The sequence below is a fragment of the Pempheris klunzingeri genome, chromosome 3, assembly GCF_042242105.1.
Source record: "Pempheris klunzingeri isolate RE-2024b chromosome 3, fPemKlu1.hap1, whole genome shotgun sequence".
NCBI classification, from domain to species: domain Eukaryota; kingdom Metazoa; phylum Chordata; class Actinopteri; order Acropomatiformes; family Pempheridae; genus Pempheris; species Pempheris klunzingeri.
The window spans coordinates 26,102,636-26,119,284 of record NC_092014.1 but is presented as its reverse complement, the minus strand read 5'-3'; the positions used below and the strand labels follow the sequence as shown (position 1 = coordinate 26,119,284).

Below are 16,649 nucleotides of genomic sequence, written 5' to 3'. Positions count from 1 at the left end.
AACGTGTGAGTGGCACTGATTCCAGAGTGTGTGTATGATAAGTGTGTGTCCAGATTTGACGATGAGTTATGAGTCTGAGAAGAAGTGGAGCAATTTGAACCCCAATGGTGTACAGTGGGTTTGGACATTTGTCCCATTAACTATTTCCATCTGTCACTAATTAATATTTGTGTGTGTGTGTGTGTGGACGTACTTACCTATCCAGCACTCCAGTCTGGCACAGGGGGACGTCTTGACCACATCAGGAGGGTCCACTCCCACGTTGAGACACAAGACCAGCGCTACACTCACAGTCTTCATCTGGGGCAGAAGGCACAGAAAACAGCATTATCCTCACGTCACTCATCACTGCTCAGAACAGACTAGTGGATTCATTCTTAATGCTTTTCAAAACCACATTAAATCTTTATTTATACCAGGAGCTGGACTGAACACACACACTTGTATTCCAGCCTGTCTTGGGAGACTCCCAGTAAACCACACTGCTGCTGCTGGCCACAAAAGCTCCAGTGGAGCAGTGAAAGTCATGGGTCTCACCCTGGGAAAACCCAACAGTAGATACTGAGAGAGTTTTTGTCTTCCCTTCCACATTTTCATCTGTTACTGGGAGTTCATTATGGCTAGTGTCACTCACCAATCTATGCAGTGGTTTGTCATTTGACAGGTCCAGCTGCAAAAAAATTGTGCAATTATATGAGATTGCAAAAAGGTGCCACAGAAGATCACCGGTGCAGCAAGTGAGCAAAAGAACAACCACTGATCCATGAGTTATGTGGTAAGTCCTAATGCACAGGCTTGATTAGCCAACTCAGGCCTCTACAGTGCAAACTGCAGTAGCAGTGAGCCATCAGTCCATTTTCACTGTCACCACCTTTCTTTAAGCATCACAGACAACTTCAGCCTTTGTGAATCCTTGTCCCCAACTAAGGTTATATTAGTGAACCCAAACAAAAAAAAAACTACACCAACTACATCTCAATCTGCCCCTGACATTACCCCCTCCCCCCAATATTGTAATAAAAAAAACTAAAACTAATAAAAATTAGACTACAACTAATCATCTTTTTATTGTTCTATATTGTTTTTAAGAAAATTAACCTGGAATGGAACATAAACTATAAAAAATAAAACCTAAAACTATAATAGCTGCCCCCAACCTGTAGCTCCACAGTTTAAGACACTTCAGCTCAACACAAAGACAACAGTAGATTGCTAGCTGATCACAGGCATATTAATTGTAATAAGTAATGTTTGCTGACATTAATGTGTTAAAAGAAAGAAATGTGTTCTTTGGGTTTTGTTTTGGGCTTTAGTTAATAGATTCAACATGTAAAAGGATGGTCACTGGATAAATAGTCCATGACTTTCTCACGTCTGCCACTGATTCAGGCTCCTGACTCAGCAGGACCTCGAGCTGGCCAGTCGCTGTTTGATCATCATCTCACTTTGTGAATCAAAGCCTAATAGTGGTCTCTGCGACAGATGCCGCTTGAACGTCACAGTGCCTCGTGTGTCCTCATGGCTCCAATTAGCCATAGGTTAGCTACTACATGCAGGGTTCCTTTCACAGGGTTCTCCAAACAACTGTTTCATTTGCCATCAGAGTGATAAAAATATCTTGAGGAGTCTCTCTTGATTAAAGCTAAACAAAGAGATAACCACATAGTTCTGTCAGCACGTACATATGCCTGCCTGAACATTAGAGAGAGCACCAGAGACCATCATTTAATGGCAACCCATCTAATAGTTTCTGAGATATATTTCAATCTGGATCAAAATGTTACCACATTGCAAACTGATGCATTCATTGTCCTTACGGCTGGATCCTCTCAGTACTGGGATACAGATATGACAACAACTGTACACAGATATGGCCATTTGATAGTTTGTCCACGTACAACACTGCTATGTAGGTCAATGCAATACTGCCAGGTGACCTTTTGCAAGTAGTGTTAGATAGGAACTCTGTGTGTAATGTAGCCCTGTGTGTGTTCAGTGGGTGACTTCCTACAGCTGAGCAGGGCTAGGAAGGCTGTTGTGAAGATAATTAAGGCGCCCTCCGCTTTCCCCCCGACAGAGTAAAAGGTCAGTGTGCTAGTGGGCCTCAGTAGGACCCGATTCACCATGTACATGCATCCGCACACACTGAAGCGCCACAGCATCACTTCACTCATTCATTCATTCCTTTTGACCTGACCTCCAAACCCCTTGCCCTTTTCCTGCCTGCAATGGGTTCATTATGAGCCCATTTTGATATCTGGCTGAGTTTTTTTTGGTTGGGTACACAACTGTATGCACATAATACCCTGGTTACTGTGAAAAATGAAGCTAGAGTGACCAGTCCATCACAGAATTGATGCTATTTACAGTAGCGTGATATTACCAGCAAGACTGCAAATCTACAGCTATTCTAGAGGTTCTGTGTCAAAGCAAGTACTTAGTGTTTTCCACAATAAGACGCAACAAGACAAAAAGAGCCATACAGGACATAAAAGACTTTGTCCAAGACCTTTCTAGAGCCTTGATCTAAATTCACTATTTGTGACAAACTGTTGCAAAGAGTTAGTTAACGTGAATTTTATAATTAATTAGGTTACAATTGAACAAACTCAAGGTTCTCAGCCATATAATTTCTTGCCTGCAAAAAAGTAAAGAAAAGCTCATATTTCATCATTTTATCAGACTCAAATCTGAAATAATTAACCTGGCTTCATTTGTCAAATGAACATAATTGATCATTTCGGTTAACTGTTTTATTTCTAATCCGTAATCTATTTGTCAGGTCCAGCAATGGATGATGATAGAAACACAGATGTTTCTTGTGCCTGGGCTTGCTGTAGTCTTCTCCTGCTACAATGTCAACCTTCAGTATCAGCATTATGCAGGTAGGAGCTTCTTCGCACATAATGCATTATACGGCTTGACTTGACTTTTCTTCACACATCACTGTTGTCCAGTAACCTAGTGATAACCACTAGTGCCTCTGAACAGAGACTATAAACATTCCTACTGCTTCTACTAATCCTGTTATGGCTGATAACATTTCCTTTCAATCACATTCTTCTTTTTAACTTGATCATTTGCGTCAACTGACACATACCTACTTCAATATTCTGCACCACTACTTTGTATTCAACAGACTCTTGTTGATATGTCACATTCATGGACTGGTGTTACCTGAAAGAAGATTACTTTTGTCGTTCCGCATTGTTTTTCAGAAGCATTGACATTAATCCTGAGAGGGGCACAATAGCAAGCTGTGAGAAGAGCAGGACGATGATCAAAAATAAGGCAACGCCAGTGAATCTGCTACACTCACCCTGAAGCTCAGAGACTTCAGGTGAGACTTTGTCTGAGGGTTCTCCTTTTACATTGTTGAGAAAATTGTTTTGTGTTCGATTTACTGTAATACAGACATGTAAGCATTATCATTATCATCTTCATTATCATCATCATCAGTAGTCATTGAATTATCATTAAATGCAGATTACATAATGTTAACATGCAGTAACTTAATGACAAAACAGTGACCAGTATTCTACTGTAAATGTAAATACAGAAGAACCACACATTTATAGTAATACACTGTCATTCTAAAACACAGTAAGAAACAGTAGCTTGCATTACTGTAAATTTACAATTAATTGTTTAACAGTAACCACAGACATAAATTAACACGATAACTGGCTGTTGTGAACTTGCCAAAGATATAATTTATTGTCGAGGTGGATTAAAGCATCCAATCAGGGCCCTTAAATCGAGACAGACATCCCGAGTGTTTGGGGAGAGCCAGAGGATGCCTCAAATGCACATTTATTTGTTGCCAAATTGTGGATCTGTAATGGTACCTTTAAATCCAATGATAGCTCAAGAGCCGTTTCATGAACATTAGAAAGAGGCTAAAAGCCAACCAAGTCCTCCCCAGTCACCAGATCTAAAACTCAGTGAGGTTTCATGGGGCAGACTGTAAAGATTTCCACTTCCTTCATCCTTCAAAGAACTGGAAGCTATCCTTCAAGAATGATCTAATGTCCCCTGACACACAGCTCAGGACCTAAATGACAGAAAGTGTAATGAAGACTATCTGTTTGAAGGCACAGGGTGGCCCTACTGCTTGTTAAGCAATTAATACTGTATATACGCTTTAGAGACGGATTAATGCTGCACCCAGAGAGAGGATAGATGCTGCTATCATGACAGGTAAAATATCAAAAATATCTGTTGACTAGAGGAGATGGTAAACTCATTTTATTGTCTTAAGTCAACAAGGACCAACACCTTTTTACAGAAATAAGTGCTTAACGAAGTGGTGGTCAAAACTGTCAGCTGTGGTACAGTGGGGACAAGAGACTACACTTTGGCACCGCAATAGTATCACATTGGTGTTGATTATGATTAAAAGTGGCTCAAGACAGCGAGATAATTAACATCCCGAGATAAACAGCCACATTTGTTTTCGGCAAGCATCCAGCACGGGTAATTCATAATACATTTCCGTGAGGATGATACAGATGAATGTGGGAAAGTGCTTTTCTGTTCCAGCTCATCATCGCGGTGCAACATGACATTTGAGTGCAACTGCATACAGATGTTGTCCAGATTTGTCCAGTTGATTTATCTGCTTGTTTACTCCATATATTACTCCACACATATTGAAAACACAAACAGTGAAACAAAAACAAGTAGTTAATTCATCACCCAGGTTTTGACGTCACTGGCCGGTTACAAGGTAAAATGCTGGTTTCCCCCAAGTTTGTTCAGTAGGTGCGTAATGCCACCTCAGAATTATGAGCGGCACTGCTAAGAACCTCCAGCTCCTCATTCTTCAAAGGACATCTATGACACATAGCTCCTTTAAGGAATAGGGCAGTGTGTAATATTTGACCTTAGAGAGTGTGTGTGGAGAGAGGGAGTGGCAGAGAAGTGACGGTGTAAGCGAGCAGAGCAGACGAAAAGGTTAGAAGTAAGTTGTCAGTCTGCAAATGTGCAGTACAAGCTACAGTGTGTGTGTGTGTGTGTGTATGTGTGTGTGTGTGTATACACAAATGGTGCAGCTTCGCAAGACCAAGAATAATCTCATCTGTTGTTTCCCCAACTGCTGGAAAAGTGAAAGGGGTTATCTCTAGCGAACACGTTCCCTGTGCCTCTGACTGCATTATGTTGGCTGAGCAAGAAAGGCTATGTTGCAAATTTTGGCCACAGGGTAATAACAAATAATTAGCAACATTTTTAGGAAATAATCTGAGCCTGTCAGTTCCAAGAGAGACCAGTGAATGCCTTAATGACAAATGAGTTGTCAAACTCCAGCCGCTGATGATGACAACATCAGATGCTTTTGAAAGTGCATTTTCTTTTTTTTTTTTTTTTAATAGGACATCAGTGTGTAGACAAAGAGTGCATGCAAACAGACACCTCCATGATTATGGAATCTGAACTCTGGATACAACAACATGACAACACAAACAACACAAAATCTGTTCTCAGGTTAAAGAAAATTTCCAAACTTCAAAGTCTGCTTGTAAGAGCTGTAATTTTAGTTCTACTGTATATTCTCTCGCTGTGTATTCGAGGTACTCAACAGGGTATCAAGGAAAGAAAGATTATCCACTGACAACACTCAATCTATTAATCGGTTGAGTAATTTATTAAACAAAAATGGCTCCATGTTCTTAAATTTGAGGATCTGCTGTTGTTAATTGAATACTTGAAGCTTTGGACTGTTGGTTAACCCTAACAAGAAATTTGAAGACATCACCTAAGACTATGGGAACGACTGGTGGGCATCTTTCACTTTTTTTTGACAACCTGAACAATATCAAAATACTTGATTGACTAATCAACAACAAAGTAATGACAGTGGAATAAGGGCAGGGATAACAAAGGGAGGGTTCCAACTGTGAACAAAGCACCTTTTGACCCCTAAAAGGTGTTTTGTTATCAGATGGGCAGCCCCAGCCTGTTCATCTGACTGTTAGCGGTAACCTGAGAGGAAAGCCCAAACTAAATCAGATTTTAAAGCAGATCTACTGGACTGGATTTCCATTACTCAATTAATGTGTGTGAGAAGAAAGAGGGTGGGGGAAAAAAAAGAGAGAGATTGTGACAGAGCATCAGAAGAGTGAAGGAGCTGTGCTTTCACAACACTCTGCTTCTTCATGCACAAGGCTGACCCTTTGCTGCGATAAAAAGTGATGGAACTGAAGAGAGAGAGACAGACGGGGGAGGAGGAGGGAGACAGAAAGAGATAAACTATGTATGTGCATGTGAGTGTGTGCGCACATCTTCTTGTTAGTGTCTGTGCATATAATTGGTTGCCATCCCCCTGTCATTAATAACTGCGCGGGACTCCGGGGGACTTTCCAGCCTTTTCCCTCTGTGCCCTTTTAAGACTCCCATACAGCCCCCAGCACCGCTTGCAGAGTTGATCAATGGCCCGTGATTACTGCATTTGTTAGGCCAGCAATAAATGAAGGTTATTAAAATGGTTGAGAGCATCAATCTCCTCTGGGAGTGCGGCGGCTGGCTGGCAGCAACAGGTCAGATACTGGTACCTCAGCAGATCGTCCCAACTAAATGTTGTTAGGATGACTCTTGAAAAACAAAGAGCAGTTTTGGGATATCTAGAAAATGTTATGTGGCAAGTGTGTTAGTTAAAGATGATGAATGCAAATTCATGAGCAGCAAACAAACAAGCCTTGTGTTAATTGTTCTTAATGCTTGTAGCAAATTGCCACACTCAGAGCCTGCCATTATAGCCTCCTCGTGGCTGCATCACATCCTCCCCGATCTTTCACCAACAATTCTGTCTTTTTTTTTTTAATGCAATGAAATGTCCAAATGAGGATAATGAGAAAATCCCTCCTGTTTACAGGCATTCATCGCGCTGTACAAAAAGTTACGAGAAGAAGGAAAAACAAAAAAGAGCTTCAGAGAGAAGTTAAAACTGTTTTGAAAAGTTACAACAATTGTCAAACAAAGCCTCCCGTCATTCTACTGTCGGAAACGGGGTTTCAAAAGCTGTTCGATGCTCCAACAAGGACTTTGTTTCCAGCATACTGAGGTCTTCGGTGTATAGATAGTTGCAGAAGCAAGTGAAAAGAAAAAAGAAGAACCAGCATACTGCTGTCAAGTTCCCATGAGAAGCACCAATGGATGTGTGTGACATACTGAACATATGAGTGTATAAGCAGGCACTAAGGATACACTTAGACTATTAGCTCTGTCTGCTCAAGCATTTTATTACAAGGTGGGACAAATACTTCTCCAGCAACACCATACTACTTCAAGACAAATATGAAAAACTCTGTGATTGCTCGGTTTAAGATGCTCTGAAACATCTTACCTGCACTCAGGACAACTTTGCACTTTCCTAAAAAAGTGTTTAAAAAAAGATGCCTGGCAGACAGAAAAGAAGTGAAGGATTAATAGTGACAAACTAATGTGCCAGTTCTGGTCCCTTTAGTCAAGAAAAAAAAATAGAACAACGTTATTAAAATAAGCCAAAGAGTGGCTGAACTAGGACAATGCACAGATAAGATTGTAATACAGGTGGTTTGATTGCAATGACAAACTCACACACTTTCTACGAGCCACAAAAAAGCTTAAGTGTCTTTCTGCATGACACTGTTCACTCCAGACACAGAGTGTTACTGAACATTAATCTTCATTACCATTAAAAATCATCAACATTATCCCTCCCCTAACTGTGATGATACAAAGAGGAAATGAGAAATGATATAATCTGAGGCAGATGGAGTCATTCCATATGACTAATAGGCCTGATTAAACTACCCCCCCCTCTTTTTTCAAGAATATGTGAAATTCCTTGAAATGCAGAAGTGACACAGGCATTTAAAAACCTGTCAGAAACGTATGAACAAATTGAGCCTCATATTTGTATTCGCCAAGGCCAGTGGCAAAACTGCATATTTCTCAAGCTTTTGGTTGTAGGAGGGAACCCACATGCTCACTATGGAAAACCTGCTGCCAACACAGATACAAAACACCAAGCATGTTAATTATTCTTAGTAGCTTGCAAAATGCATTTCCTTTTCATGCCTGTGTGGCTGAAAGTCTATATGCTGCCTAATGAACTGTGTGCATTGATCGAATTCAAATTATGATGCAGAAAATAAAGCAGCACAGACCACCTGTCTCATTTCCACAGCATTACAATGGGCTTGGATATTGATGACTGATTGATTTCATTATTTCGAGTCGAAAAACCCAGGAGGCAACAAATGTTTGCTAACCAGCGGGGAGGGTTATGTGAGAAACGTAATGATCTTCTGTATGTGTGTGTGTGTGTGTGTGTGTGTGTGAGACAGGGGCTCACTCTGACTCAAATAAAATACGATGTCCATCGGAGCATGAACAAGTCATAAATTAATAGTATTAGTGGTTAAATAATCACTATTCTTTGAACAGCAAATGATATGCTTAAGGCAAACTTACAGCTACAATAATATTAGTAGTAAGTGCAACAGAAAATGAACATATATATAAATTTTAATTACAATTATATTAATATATTGCAGATGATGATTATGAGCTCAACCCCATGGTAGGCGTCATATGACAGCAGTATTGAGGTGATGCGTTATCGTTAACAACCCTAATATAGACACAATAGTTGCCCCACTTTTAATCCTATTTGAGATTTGGGATGGCAATGGAGAACCAGTTGCAATTTGTCCAATCCTTCAAAATCGTATGCCTCAAAGCAATCAATTCCTTTCATCGTTGCCAGCAATAAAACTACTGTGTTCATGCTGAGAACCTTTGTAGGCCTAGAGAAAATTGATTAAGAACCTATAAGGGAATCATTAAAAAAAATCTGACCGATCAGCAGAATCACTCATGGCATTGGTATCAATAAAATGGTATCAATAAAATCCCACTACTATTCAAGAAATGACATTTACGTGGATCCATTTTTCTGTAGACCTGATTTGTAGTGTTTTTTCTGGATTTGTATATTGTCAGTGAGATGAAGAGGTGCAGGTTTCTACTGTTTTTGTCACAGTCACAGTCTCAGTGGAGGGAGGCTGCAGTAATCAGTGGAATGTGTTCAGATTGTGCAGCAGAACATTGTTAGGATTGGCTGTCATCTCATCACCAGAAGACAAGTCCTAATATTCATCTTCGCTGCCAGTGTCAGATTTTTATCATATTGTTGATCATTACATATTTGTGTTTTACTCACATCAGACAGAAGTGGAGCTGAGGGAGCACATGACACTCAGTGAACAGAAATCTGGATATTTTAGTGCCATTTCTACCAGAGCTTATTATGACCATGACACCGGGATATAATGTTTACATGGGCATACATGTGGGGCTGTGCAATATGGCAATGGAGAATTGTTTCATATTACTATATTATCGATACGTTATATCATATTATCGATGTGTTAGATTATATTATCAATCATTTCATTTTATGCCAGTAATAATAATGCTCTCCTCACAATGTTTAATGTGATATTTTATGTCATCTGGACAGTGCTTTGCATTCTTCTGTAAGGTACAGATGAAGGCAGGAAATTTAGGCTTTCTATCATCTTACATTTTAACATGTTTAGTTCGATCTCCAGCAATGAGCTCAATACATGGATTGAGAGGAGATATTAAAAGTACATCTAGACTTTATCTGAGACATACTGTATGTTCACAGTGTCTATTCCATCGTACAACCTGCCCTGTCCTCTTGCATGTGTCCCTGTCAAAATTGCCACAGAGACAAATTTCTGTGATCCACCTTCATGCTCAACAAGCTGAACAGCTCCCATACGCACATAGTCCTAAAATTAAGCCTTGACGTTGCCATTTCTGTGTCTGACATATTATATTAGGCACCAGAGGGAGACAGGGCTGGCAGGGTTTAAAAAGAGGCTGTAATGTTAGACAAGGAAGGGGCGGACATAAAGTTTGCGTCAAGCCACTCTGACGTCATACAGCTTCCAGCTCCACTGGGGTTTGTGAAGCATAATAGGTAGGAAAAGTTTCTGGTAGGTAGGTCACCTTACATCCAGCTTTAAGGCAGTTTATCTGTTATTCGAAGTAATGTTTTAAACCCCTGCAGCCAGAGGCATAAAACTGGAACACAACTAAAACTGTGTGTTCACACCAAGACAGAAACAGACATGTATATTATTTTCATCAGACTTAGAAAGCCACACATATACCTGATTGTGATTCAGAACATAAATGGTGTATGCATGTTTTTTTTTGTGGTTCTGCATCGTTACATATTATATATTATATATTTCTGAATTCTGGTGTTTTGGATAAAACAGTAAATGACATATGAAACTATTCAATAGATATTTCACTAAACACCTTCAATTAAGCCCAAAATATATAGTTCATAAAAGTGCAAACGTGGAAGACATTTTGAGATATCACAGTCAGAGAAGCACAGGTATGAATAACAAAATGAATAATGGCTGAATTGCAAATTAGCTGTTTCAGTTTTAGGATCCTAAAAAATGTAAAGTGTAAAAAGAAATGTAGTGACAAACAGAGGGAGTGGGGACCGCTTGGTGCACAGCACAAGAGTAGAGGGGGGAGACCCTGGCACTGTGAGCAGAGGGTGCATGGACTGTGATTACTCTACTATTAATAACTTAATACATCTCACCTTTACCCTGATAGCCTGGCTCTGAATACGTCGCTAGGTGAGGGCTTGCAGACAGCCTTAATACAATTTAAATGAGTGAGTTATATAAAAATTCACCTCCCCATACAGTTGTCACGAATGGTGAAATTATCTATGAAGACAAAAAACATATTTTGTAGCAGGCTGTAAACATGTTTCTGCTGTAAAGTTGGGCATTTTAAACATGGGAGTCTATGGGGAGCCAGCCTAAAGTGGCCATTTGAGGAGGTGCAGGTTTGACACTTCTGCATTGACTGCATTTTCCTTCAGATTCCTTCTCAAACAGGAATGACTGTTCCTTGAATGTTATCAGTAATACATTTGCATTTCCTGCTAATGGTAAGTCAAAATGTCTGCTGACAAAGGGCTGCATTTGCCCACTCCATCATTTTTTTTAATTAAAGTAAGCAGGTGTATATCATTTTATCACTAATTACCAAAAAAAACAAAATCATGTTTTTCCAACAGTGTATGATTACAATGCATTATACAGGACTTTATGATGCATTAGAGGTATGGGACTTGTAGAAAGTCTAACTTGTTTTCCTGTTCTACCTTTGTTACAGCCTTCCACCAGTGAATCAATAATGGACAACTACTAACTACCACTTATCTTATCAGGTCGAGGTTCATTTGCTACAAAGATACAGGCGTCATGTTCTATGTTCAGTGAAAGAATGACATTAGGCTTAAAGCAACTAATAACAGCATCTACTGACTGAGTTAGTGTCATTTTTTTTGTTTCATCATGAGAACAAATAAAACCATATATATTCATTGCAAACGTAACCCCGCTCATTCACTCCCTGTGAGACTGACTGCTTTAACTTCACACTGCATGTCTGACAGTTCAATAAAGCTCCACAGTTCCTTTTACTGCAAGTAACATTACCATCAGAAATAATATTTTATCCCCTCTTAATAGCTTTATTATCAACAATTAGGTTGCTGTTTATTGATTAGAGGCAGAATTTGTAGGACTGTACTAAAAGACAATGTATAGACTGATAAAAAAATGATCACTTCAGACCCACTGAAAGTGCGTGGTGCTGTGTGCATTGGGACCCTGTCCTCTGCCTGTATGACCTTATTTTGCTGAGCTGGGGTGTCACCCTTTAGGCAGTGGGTGTGTAAGCCCACAGCTACAAACAGCTAGCAGGGTGTGATGTTGGGATTCTATAAAAAAAAAAACATAGCAAACAGATACCAGACAGTAAGCACACATCCTGAGCTGGGGAGGGGGAGCAGAATTTGAATGTTGTGTTTACAAACCGTGAGTGACAAATCCTACTTATTCTGCCTTTAAAGGAGCCACTTGCCACCTGAAGTTGGTCCTGACCTTGGATTCTACTGTACAACGCTGATAGTTATTCATACAGTTTATCTGGAAACTGTTAAAATGATTCCACTTGGCAAGTTCAGCAAATGTACACACAATCATGCTGCACACAGAAGGGGATGCACAAACAGCTGTGCACTGCTGCACACGAGAGCGCTCCGTGTCCAAGCCTCTGATTTCCCACAGTGCAGAAGATCATCTACAGCCCACCTGGAAGCCTCACACTGCACTCTTTCACCAGGCTTAACTGTTTGCATACCAACTCCCTCAATATCCTAATTACGTTAGATACTGTCCATTAGCTTAAATAAGCAAAGTATGTATGTGATCAGCCATAAAAACTAAGAACATTCACAACGCTGCAGAATAACTTTCTGTGCTCTGACCGCACAGATGGGAGGAGAGGTGCAAACATGTGGGAGGCTCATTTCAATGACAGACGAGATGTAGTCATTTACAATGGGAAATAAAGAGCAAATTTCACTGAAATAGTGACAGACTTATGCAGTTCATCATAAAAACTTCTTCAATAAACTGCTTCACCATACTATCTTCTCTCATTTGTTTCTATCATCATGAACCACAACATTCACATAATGGATTTTGATTTCCTGGAGAGGCTGCATTTACTGAGCTGTTGTCGATATGTTTTTCTGTCCCTCAGATGTTTCAGAGCTGTGAGAGCAATGATGTGACTGGCTGAGAGTGTATTCATTACTCACCAAACCCGCTGATCTATATTCAACTTCAGCTCGTCCTTCTGCACTTTGCACTACTGTATATACATGAAGCACATAGTAGGAGCACGGACTGTGTTCCAAGTGTGACCAAGTGCCCTCTGCCCCATCACATCATGTCTTTAACCTACTGGGCTTCATTTTTCACAAAAAAATATGACAATGCAACAGAATCCCTTGAACCAATCAGACAAAACAAGCTGCTTCGGCATCCGTTGTCATTCATATCCCGATCACATCATTCAGAAAACATTCCAAAAATGTTTTCAACTTCATCATTTTACAATCACTGCCAACTTAAAAGATGGATTTAAACCCAGGCCAGAGTTGCACTCAAAGCCCAGTTCTCCCTGCATAAAACACAAAAAGTGCACTTTAGTTGCAACTCTCAGTCTAGAAATGTGAGGACGGATGAGGGTCTACGGCCTGAAAACGCTCCGAGCGCAGAGAAATGTTACACTTGATTTAGCATGACTTTCTGAGAGGAATGCCTATTTCAGCCAACTCCTATTACCTCTTTCAAATCAATACCAGAGTCACATTTAATGATGCTTTCTAATTCAACATTTCCCTGAAGCCTGACAATTCAGCAGGCGCTGCAGTGCATTTCCACTCATGTCCTGACAACAGCGGGTGCCAGTGTTACATTTTAATCTGGGTGAATTTCTACAATAGGCGCAGAGTTTGTGAGGGTTATGTATGACTGCGTGGTATTTGCCACCATTATAACAGCAGTGCTCTGTAGCCACGAGGCGATGAAAGAATCAGGTTGGTGGCACTGCAGTGGATCAAACGACAGCTTTATGAGAGCTGAAATACACTTTGGCCATTCATGAAGGAAAGCTTTGAGGTATCCCTGTCAAAGCGTAACACGGGCTGCCTCCAGCAGAGTGAAATTAATTGGCACTATAATAAAAACGAGGGTAGCCAATGATTTGCTGCTGTGTCCCGGCTGTTTAAAGACTGATGTCCTCTCAGATAAGTGTGCAGCCTTGGTGCATTTGATTTGTCTCTTTAATGGATAGAGATTTTGAGGACTGTCATTGTGGATGGATAACTGACTAAACCTAAGCACCCCACTTTCTCTTAACGTACCAATCACAGCTTACGTGAGATCACTCATTTGTCCACTCTGGTGCCTCGGCCAAGTGTCCACATGAACATTACAAAACACAAGGACACATTTTGGCACGAAGCAGTAGTTTGGCAAATATCCTCAATTAAATAAGGGGAACCAGCTAGCTTGGCAAAGATACCGGAAATATAACATGTTAATTATCCATCTGTTTAACCATCACAAATCTAAGTGAGTAAAGTCCCTCAAACACTCTGCAGTCGCAGCGTCCTTAACCTGCTGAACTACTCCAGACATAGATGAGCAAAATAATTACCCTGTCCTTCATCCTCCAGCTCTGCGCTAAGGCCTTGGAGCCTTCAATCTTCTCTGAGTGCCGCTTCTTCATGAAGGCCAGGGGAAGTTTCCAGTCATTCATGTCGGCCTCCTCTTCCTCTGCGAGGCCCATGGCAGGTGAGAGTAGCAGGTCTGTGTCCATTTTCATCAAGGCCCTACAGGAGAGAGCTCTTGTTAATATCACAGTTTGGAGATGAGATGAGTTACTGAGGCCTCTCTGACAAACTACTGTATTAGGTTTAACGTTAACGGAAATCTCAAAGAATAATACAACATTCTTAAACCTGGGCCCTATTTTCATGTATTTTGGAGTCTAAATGACTGTGTAGGTATATCTCCTCAGCTGGTAGCCCAAAAACAGACAATAGTGGTTTTCTCTGCCATGATGCCACCTACAAGCATCTACACCATGTGGTTAGATATCACATGTGAAGACTATTTTGGCACCAACCAAAACCTCCATATGGAAAAATATCAAGTAGTGACTGTACCTGGTGAGATTACTGTAGTAATCTTGTTTCCTTAGATAGTACCTGATTTAAATCATGATTTCCAATATTAGATGAGTTTATGTGGCCAAAGTTCTTGAACAACTGTTCAGACAACATTTAACATTTTCAAATTTTGGCTTCTTTTGTTAGATGAAAAAAAAGTTTTTTAGAGAAACATTATCACAACTGAACGGCTGAACTGGACCTTATTATGTTGCAGCCGTTGTCAGCTGAGGCGATGCATGTATGTACCTACATGTTACATACATCTCCAGTGACAAAAACAGCCATTTTACCTTTCAAAACATAGGAGTTGGTGGTCAATCAGTTTGGATGTTAAGTGTTGTAGTGTGATCTTGTTGACTGGTCCCATGCTCTGCAAGGTGTTTTTAGTGAACATGCTGTGAGGCTGAGACGATCTCCTGAGCCCGCTGATAAACTTTCTCTACCTGCCACTCATTCAGACGCCAACATTCACAACTACAACAGGCCAAGGTTTAGAAATGCTCTCCAGCTGAACAGCATCCTTATTTCATGGGCTGATGGTTGTGAGTCATGTTTAAAGCTGCTGTGAATGAAAACCACAACAACAACTGAAACCAAACACACTCACATCTGGTTCCTTCAGGTCATCGCTGTCACTTCGACTTTCAAAACACAACCTGTCTACCATCAGTGTGTCATCCACGCTGCTGTCACACACACACACACACACACACACACACACACACACACACACACACCTCAGTGATGTCATGACAAGGCTCCAGCTTGGCCACGTGAACCCTGCTCGAGCCACGGTAGAAGAGCTATTAGTGTTATGGTGTGTTTTCTGTGGGCTCCTCACGTCCCGTTCAAACGGCCTGACTGCGTCAAACTTCACTTCACAACTTTGATAGCACGACAGTTAGCAAACAACCCGGGCAGCTAGCTCCGGGCTAAACTAGCCCGGCTAATGTGACAGGTCCGACCGCTCTCACACTGCATGAGGGTGCGTGCTATTTAAAGCCTTTACCCCCCCCCCCCAGGTTTGCTTTTGAAACACCATGAGCTCAGGGAGATAAGCCCGGCAGAACACACATGCAGAGATGGCGCTGGTGGTGGCGGGCAGCGAACCTTGGTGCGGTGGGATTATCAACCCGGGCTGAGGAACCTCTCCGTCTCCGGGCGATGACAGACACGGTGGCGCACACAATCCTGGTCAGAAAGTTGTAGGGCAGCGTCCACAGCCGGTAGAGTATGTCAAAGCCGTCAAACCCGAGTTGGACGGGTGCGTGTTTGCAGGGGAATCTGCGGCTCCTCTCCCCTCCGCTCTTCGCTATGGGAAGGGGCTGGAGACGAGGCCCATCTTCACACGGACAGTCTGCCACAGCCACGCGGTACGCCGGCCACACGTATCGATGACTGGGGTCGCGTGGTCTTAGTCTACAAACCGGCGACCCTGAGAGCTGATTTGGTGCGAAGCTTTCCGCAGAAATTACACACAACCCCGATAAAAATCTCCGGAGAGGCACTTCAGCACTTGTGCAAGGGCGCAGCCATCTTGGGTTGGACCCAGAATGCACCGTCGGAGCGACGCGGCTGTCATCAGACGTCACCGCCGCCGCTGCTGTCGGGCTCCACATATAAACACACACAGCTTCAGCTCTTACTGTGGCGTTACACTGTATGCATCCCATAATGTTGTTGTAATGTAGAAGAACAAGTGATGTGGTCATGCATTATGGTAAATATTTTAATTAATTAGCGTTTGAATTCATTTATAGTTTACAGGATAAAATCTATAAAATAAAATGGGCCAATAAAAAAGCTAACTCTACCTTATTTCTGATTCAAAAATAGAAAAGCAACAAACATTCAAACAGTATTTGAAATCATAATCGACTAATGAAACTATTAATATGTATCCTTATTTAATATTATTATATTATTTAATTTAATATCATAGCTATATTTCCACTTTGTTTCCTCCCTTTGTTCTTTAACTTAATAATGGTAAATGAGCTATATT

The 16,649-nt window shown here is 41.1% G+C and overlaps 1 protein-coding gene across 4 annotated transcripts in view; it reads right to left on the bottom strand.

Annotated features, from left to right (window-relative positions):
• rptor (regulatory associated protein of MTOR, complex 1) overlaps positions 1 to 16,204 on the bottom strand; it is a 154,265-nt gene extending 138,061 nt beyond the window's left edge. For all 4 annotated transcript variants that reach the window (XM_070856559.1, XM_070856561.1, XM_070856560.1 and 1 more), the window contains exons 1-3: positions 15,755 to 16,204; positions 14,128 to 14,302; positions 198 to 300 (exon numbers count right to left, since the gene is read on the bottom strand). In XM_070856559.1, the coding sequence (XP_070712660.1) occupies positions 198 to 300; positions 14,128 to 14,295 (271 nt within the window). In that variant the 5' untranslated portion in view covers positions 14,296 to 14,302; positions 15,755 to 16,204. The remainder of the gene's footprint in view (positions 1 to 197; positions 301 to 14,127; positions 14,303 to 15,754) is intronic.
• Between the last annotated feature and the right edge of the window lie 445 nt (positions 16,205 to 16,649).